The sequence below is a fragment of the Anthonomus grandis genome, chromosome 7 (assembly GCF_022605725.1).
Source record: "Anthonomus grandis grandis chromosome 7, icAntGran1.3, whole genome shotgun sequence".
Taxonomy (NCBI): domain Eukaryota; kingdom Metazoa; phylum Arthropoda; class Insecta; order Coleoptera; family Curculionidae; genus Anthonomus; species Anthonomus grandis.
The window spans coordinates 28,368,725-28,376,033 of NC_065552.1; the positions used below are offsets into that span (position 1 = coordinate 28,368,725).

Sequence of the window (7,309 nt, forward strand, 5' to 3'; positions counted from 1 at the left end):
TCAGGTTGGGCTTTATTCAAGTAGCTTACCGCATGAAACAGTTGAAAGCATTTCGACAGAAGAGGATTTAGATGATATGATGAAGGAAAATTCAGTAAACAGCTTCGAGGAAAGCGACATTATCGTAAAAAATATTCCAAATGAGACAGAACCGGATTCAGAGATCTTTAACATTGATGACATACCAAATCTTGCAGAATATTGTTGTGAGAGAAGAAGGTCCTCGTAAAGGGCATCAAAGTATTTCCAAAGTGGTAGTAATCGATCAGGACAATGTCGAAGAGAATAATTATATGACTGGTAATATTATTTTACAGACAACGCATGAAATAAATCAGGTTGAAGAATTTCCAATTTTTTTGGGTAATTGGTTAACTTCGGGGTCAACGATTATTAACTGTATAACCGAAAATGAAAATGTTTTTAATAAAGAAAGGGCAAGACGAAAACTGTGCTTATCCTGTGATGAAAGCGAAGCGATATGCAATCTTTGTGAAAAGGAAGAATTAATAAAAACGCAAAGAACACAATGTACAATTGGCCAAAAACGTGCAGCTGACCAAATGACCCAAATAACTAAAATAAAATTCAAGGATTTGCAAGTGGGGGAGCATATATCTGTGAAGTTCCAAAATTTGACCCCAATTTGTCCCCTTGACCCAAAAGGGGTACTAGGAAATATTCTGGATATACAAAATGGGGTATACCAGATAGGTACAGAGCATGGTCGCCTTAATGGATGGTTTTCCAGAGACGAATTAAATCCAGTTGGCAATTCTAACTTTAATCCGTTTGTCACACCAGATGTTAATATCTCTCTAAGGGAAGCAGTTTCTAAGGTTTCGCAATTTGGAGGACAAGATTTGAGGAAATGTCAGTGCAAACCTAGTAAACTGCAATGCTGCACTAAGAGATTTGTTTTATTCATAAAATAAAGCGTATTAACATATTCATCTAACTGTCTTATAGCTACAAGGACAACTTGAAACAAAAATCGACGTGTCCGAGCGTTTTTTTCTAACACACCCCTAAATTTTAAATGAATTTAGCCATAACTTTTGGGATGCACTGTATAATATGCATGGCTATAATCCAATACCTACAGTACTATTCGGAAATATATATATGCCGATATACTTGGTTATTGTTAACAAAAAAACGTAATCAATGGAAGAATATTAATTTTTGTTCATGGTTCCAAATGAAACCCGGTGGCGCAACCTATAAATCATGCTTGAAACTATGAATTAAGGTCACTGGATTACAAAACATAAATCGTTTAAACCAATAACGTGTTAAAGTATAAATGATATTAAAATTTCCAAATTAAGCATTATAAATCAAATCAATCTCACAGCTTTATTAGATATTCTATCAATGTGTTCTAAGAATGTTCAGATCTTTAATAACATAAACCATTTCGAGTTGAACTTTCCCACTAGAACAGTTGGATATGAATGAGTTATTTTACACTTACTGACATTTAAATCTAAATGACTAGTTGGACACCAATCAAAAAATCCGGTAATCTCTTATTGCAAATTGAAGAAACTGTGTATTGTAAAAAAAACTCTCCCGATAGCGTTCATAAATAAATTGAGGAGGAGTGAAGATAAATATCCACCCTGTAACCCTCCAGACTCCTGATTTGAATAACTAAGGATAAAACAATATGAACTTTAACCCTTTGAATTCGAAAAATTCATCCATTATCCCAAACATGTTGGTCATACACTTTTATAAAAGGTAAAAACACAAAATCTACAGCATCACAAATAGTACACAAATAGTAATTTGTGATAATGTAGATTTTGTGTTTTTACCTTTTATAAAAATTTAACCCTTTGAAGCCTACCAGAAAGAAGAGTAGTTAATGAACACAAGAAAGTAATATAAATTCCAAGACATTAAAGTTTCTCCAAGAATACTGTTGTTAATTCTGTCAAATACCTTTGAGAAGTTGATATAGATCACATCTAGTTTGATGGCTTCGACTTAATTATATAATCTCTTTATTTATAAACAAATAGAAATTAAATGTAAAAAGAGAGGAGTTTAAAAACGCTTTTTTTGCAGATAGTCGGTTTCAAAAAATATAGGAAAATTTCATACTTTATCTAATCTATAACTACTTCTTGGGTACGAAACTGTAAGTAATATTAAGCCTCCTTAGGAGGGAACCTTTTATTGCTTTTTTTAACTTGCGAAACAAATGGAATGATCGAAACTGTTGAATGCCTTTAACAAGTCTAGAAAAGACCCTATTAACCCTGCGTTAATTGATTTCCTCCTTTTATTAAGACAAATTACTCAAATTCAGAAAACAAGTCGAATGTGGATTACAAGGAGAAAAAGCTAAAGTGATGCTCTCAATCTATATAATTTTGTCAGAGAGGAAACAAAAACATCACTATATATAAAAATGTTCCAATTAAATAATTTGATTGAATAATCTTTAAAAACTACTAAACTAATTGGATTTTGAAACAAACAGATTGAGGTTAGCTAATAATAAATATATTGTACTAAAAAAAAAACAAAAAAAGTTAACGAAACATTTTAGTTGGATATAAGAACAAACGTAGTTCTGATGATCCCTCTTTGTGGACGAAACACGTGCGGCAAGAAGCGTCGTTTCTGTGACCATGAGAAAGGGGTTATGGACAAACCGCATGAATTCTGGGTAGTCATGAGTATTCTGGGCTAGGAGAAGCGACTGCAGATAAACCGCATAGATACTGAGTATCATTTTTATTTAAATTAAATAAGCTTAACCTATACTAATGTAATTCGTGGTATGGTAAAAACTACTATACACTTTAATCGCATACAATTTAAACGAAGAAACGAATAAAATATTAAATAGCATACCAATAAATCGAAAAATAAATTTGCAGTCTGTGTGATACTAGATGGAATAATAATAATAACTCACGTACTTAATACGAGATCCAATACTAAACATGGTGGGATGCTCTTGTACCTAGTAGTAATGTAGGTATGACAGAGAACCGAGATACATATCGGATCGGAACTTTCTCATCTAGTTTAGGGTAATTTGTGATAATAGGATCCTGTTCTTAAAGAAATTACGTTAATAGAAAACTGTTTTCTTTTTCAATATTTCAAAAAATGAAAATAGGCTATAGTTCTAGTTTTCGGGATAATATGATTATATTATTTTTCTGTTTTATGGAAATACAATTTCTTTAAAATCTGTATGTTTATCTACTAATCTACAATTTGAAATACTCATCTCAAATAATTTAAACATTGTAATGCTGATCCTCTTTAATTTTTATTCTTATATATTTTTTTAAATTTTCAGGTGTGTTCAGATGCATAGCTACACCTACGCCCTAATAAAAGACACCTCGAAGAAAAGCAAAAGCCGAAACATGCCCACTTTATCCGGCGTAGACAGATCCGGTAACGCAACTTACACCTTGGACTATATATCCATTAGGAGTGGATGCAGCTGCGTGGTGATGCCACCGAAAAAAAAGAAAAAACATAAAGTGCATAAAATGAATAACAATGAAGTGAAAAACCATCATAAGAACAATAAGAAAAAATCGGGGATCGTTTATCCTAACAATAATCAAATGTCAGTATTACGAGAGCCTATGCTTGATGAGGACTATCGATAGATATAATGAACTGGGAATTAAACTCAGCAATTAAATTCTTACATTTATTTCGTCTTTCTCAGTTTACACTCATTACGAGGACTGCAATATCCTTAAGGTTTTTATTTTCTGTATATATTTTTTTATTTATGTATATTTTTCAATTTTTTAATATAAAATGTGGACGTTAACATTCCATTATTTCTGTACAGTGTGCCATTTTATGTTTAATATTAATTTTAAATAACTAATAAAATACTAATATATAACGTTAAAGGCTTTGCTAAGTATTAAGCAACATAATATGTATGTCCATCCCTAAAGAATATTGACATTTAAGTAATAATAATAATAAACAAGACTGCATAATTAGCAATAATAGCTTATAGCATCACACATGGTTGTATACATAAAATAATTTAGGGTTTAGTCCTGATGTCTAGTCGTATAAGGCAATAAAATAGTTAAATATGGCTTTTATTATTTTATATTTTAATTTGTAAAAAGTTTAATGATTTTAGTTACCATTTTTTTGTATTGCCGATTGTCCCTTATAAAATTCTTTTAAGAATATGGTTTTTATTTCTAATTTATATTAATTGCATCAGCCCTAATAATGCAAAATAGCATAATTTGTTCTGTAAAAGTCTATTACATTTCTGGGGTATCCCAGAAAAACTCTTAAACATGTTGAAAGTAGACATTTCTGGACTGTTCTATCTAAATATTCTAAGAATATGCATAATAGGTTTTTATATCATTTTTATCATAATAGGTTCTACAAATAGTACCTTTCTTTTTTAATCAAATTAAAAAAATTAACATTTTTTTTAATTTGAGTAATGTTTTTTATATTTTGCTTAATTTAAATGGTGTTATATATATGTTTATAAAGCTTTAAAACAAAATTTGTTATATTTTTAAAAAAAATTTTTATAGCTAATTTATTGGTTATCTTAAATACCTTACTTCTAACGATAACTTTTTTTAAACTTTGAAAGTACCGTTAGTTATATTCCAGGAATGTTTAACTGTGACATTCGCAGAATATACCAGCTATATAATGACATTGAAACCTTTATGGGGCATCGCGATAGAATATCCTTGAAATGTCTATTGTTTATAGGGAATGAATATTTATTTGGATAAACAGAAGTAAATATTTTGCACTAACTTCGGTAATTTGTAATTTTTATTGTAAAGAAATATATATTTATTGTGAAAAAAGGCCCTATACGAGATGTTACTTAAATAAAAATAAATGTAACTTAAATAACTTTGAGTTTTATTTAAAGCTATTGTTTAAAAAACACAATTCTATGTTTAATCTAAGATTGTTCTTTTATATATCACACAAGTAATAATATTGCGAAATATATGCTAATCAAAAATTATTTAAAAAAAGATTTAAATTCTATGTATCTAAATAAAGAACAGATTCTTATCATGTTTTTTGGAATATTCTCAGCTTCTTATAATATTGTAGCGTTTTTCCCGTTTGTTAGGTGTGAAAATAATCGAAAACCGTCAACTAATTTTTTTACACACTTTAGTACGAGAACGATCACTCACGACTACTAGAGATATCTATTTTGACTGTATTTAATTAAATCTCGCGCGATATTTAATTAAATACAGTCAAAATAGATATTTCGAACTTTACTTCACTGATGCGGTGCCTTATATATTCGGCTGAACGCTGTTCTTGCACTTAGACTGCTTATAAAATAACAATCAGCGGTTTTCTCCAGAGAATGGTGTTGCGGAATATAACAGCACACGAGAACTTGCACATCAGTAGACCTAAAGAACACTTCAAACATGCGGCGAATCATTTTCCAGTTCAGGTTACCGAGTCCGCATGTGAATTTGGGAATCTCTAGTTCTTCCTCGGCAAACAACTCCTTATGAAAACACAAAGCGTCCCAAACGTCCTTAAAGGTTCGCTTCTAGTATGAGGCCTCTTTGGTAATTAGGTAGAAAATCTTTCTATCAGTCTCTTCTTCGGTTATCTTGAAAGCTTGCCCGACTCTGGGGTTAGACCAACGCTACTCTTAAATTTTTCCAAACTTTCTATGGAAAACTTTAGCTATTTTTCCACATTTGAAATCCTTAGTTACACGATGTGCCAGAGCATACGCAGCTGAAGCAGTAAACAGTCTTGCTATACTTCACAGGTCACGCTGTATTGACTCTTTCGGCCATTAAAATGATAAGCCATAAATTCATCGAATACCAAGTCCGATTTTGCTGGGTATATTTCATAGTCCATATTAAGAGTCTTTCTTTGTCTAGTGTTACAAGTATTGGCAAAGAATGGAATCATTGAAAGTATTTCTGGAGAATAAATGTTATTGGTTAAAATCCTGTACATATATACAAAACAAATCTTTGTGTGACGATTTTCCAAAGAAAGCCTATTAAATCCATATTTCATATTGTGGAGACCATACTCCAGCACCGGTAACACCAGATTGTCAAACAGTCTTAGACAATAATCAACGCTAAAACCTTTAGTGGATCTGACAATATAAATCCCATTTCCATATATGTCTTATTAACCAATTCAATAATGTTATCTGTAAATGCCAGTTTATAGTGATCGTGCACTATTAAAGCAAAAATGATTCAAATAACACCAGCTTACAACTCTTTCTAAATTTCTTTGTAAGCTATGACAATCCTCCATTAAACTTATTTCCATGTAAATTTGAAAGTCATCAGCAACACATAAGGTCTTTGAATTACCTACAGAACTTAACATATGGTACTTATAGCAATTTTAAAGAGCAGAGGACCCAAATGGGTGCCTTGGGAAGTCCCAGTGGTGCTAGTATAAACATTAGATTTAGCACCCTTGACTTCAACATATTGCTGCCTATCATTTAAATAGGAAATAAATAATTTAATTAAAATATTTATCACATTACTTTTATGAGAGCATTTACTATTTGACTATGCCTTACTTTATCAAAAGCCTTTTCCATATGAGTATAAACTACATTAACCTGTTTTCTTTTATTAAAAGCATTGTATATATACTGGCAAAATGTTATTAAGTTAGTTAATATTGATTTCTTCGGTAAAAACCCATGTTGATGATAGTAACAGATCGATAGTTTATCGCTTCATTTCTGCCTTCCCTCTTTAATATTGGAATCACCTTACTTATATGCCAAGCCTTAGGAAAGATTGAAGTTTGTAAGCCGAGGTTAAAAATGTACTTAAGAGGCTTTACTAAGAAATCACTGCAACCTTTACTAATGATGAAACCCCATCAGAGCAAACAGATCTGTTGCCCTTCAACTTTTTTGGCATTTCTAATCTCCATTTCGGTGATTAGAATCTTAATCTTAAGCAGGTGAATGGCTCGCCAAATTTGTTTGGTACATTTCTTGATTTGTTTTTCTCAAGTTTGTCAAATGTTGAAGTCATATATGCCACTGAAAATTTGTCACCGGCATCATTATACCAGCATTCTGCTTATGAAATAAGTATTCCTATTAATTGTGATTTAAATCTTAAGTATGATGTTTTATATTATAATTTTGTGAACTGTGATTTTGTTGCCATTAATAATTACCTTGCTAGCATAAATTGGGACATTACTTTTAATCAGAAAGATATAAATAAATGCATTGATATTTTTTAAAATGCTCTTTATTTTGCTATTGAGATGT

General features: G+C 30.9%; 1 protein-coding gene across 5 annotated transcripts in view; it reads left to right on the forward strand.

Annotated features, from left to right (window-relative positions):
* The window catches only part of LOC126738566 (uncharacterized), a 306,318-nt gene extending 301,413 nt beyond the window's left edge, over positions 1 to 4,905 (forward strand). For all 5 annotated transcript variants that reach the window (XM_050443955.1, XM_050443954.1, XM_050443956.1 and 2 more), the window contains one exon: positions 3,329 to 4,905. In XM_050443955.1, the coding sequence (XP_050299912.1) occupies positions 3,329 to 3,650 (322 nt within the window). In that variant the 3' untranslated portion in view covers positions 3,651 to 4,905. The remainder of the gene's footprint in view (positions 1 to 3,328) is intronic.
* The last annotated feature ends 2,404 nt before the right edge of the window (positions 4,906 to 7,309 follow it).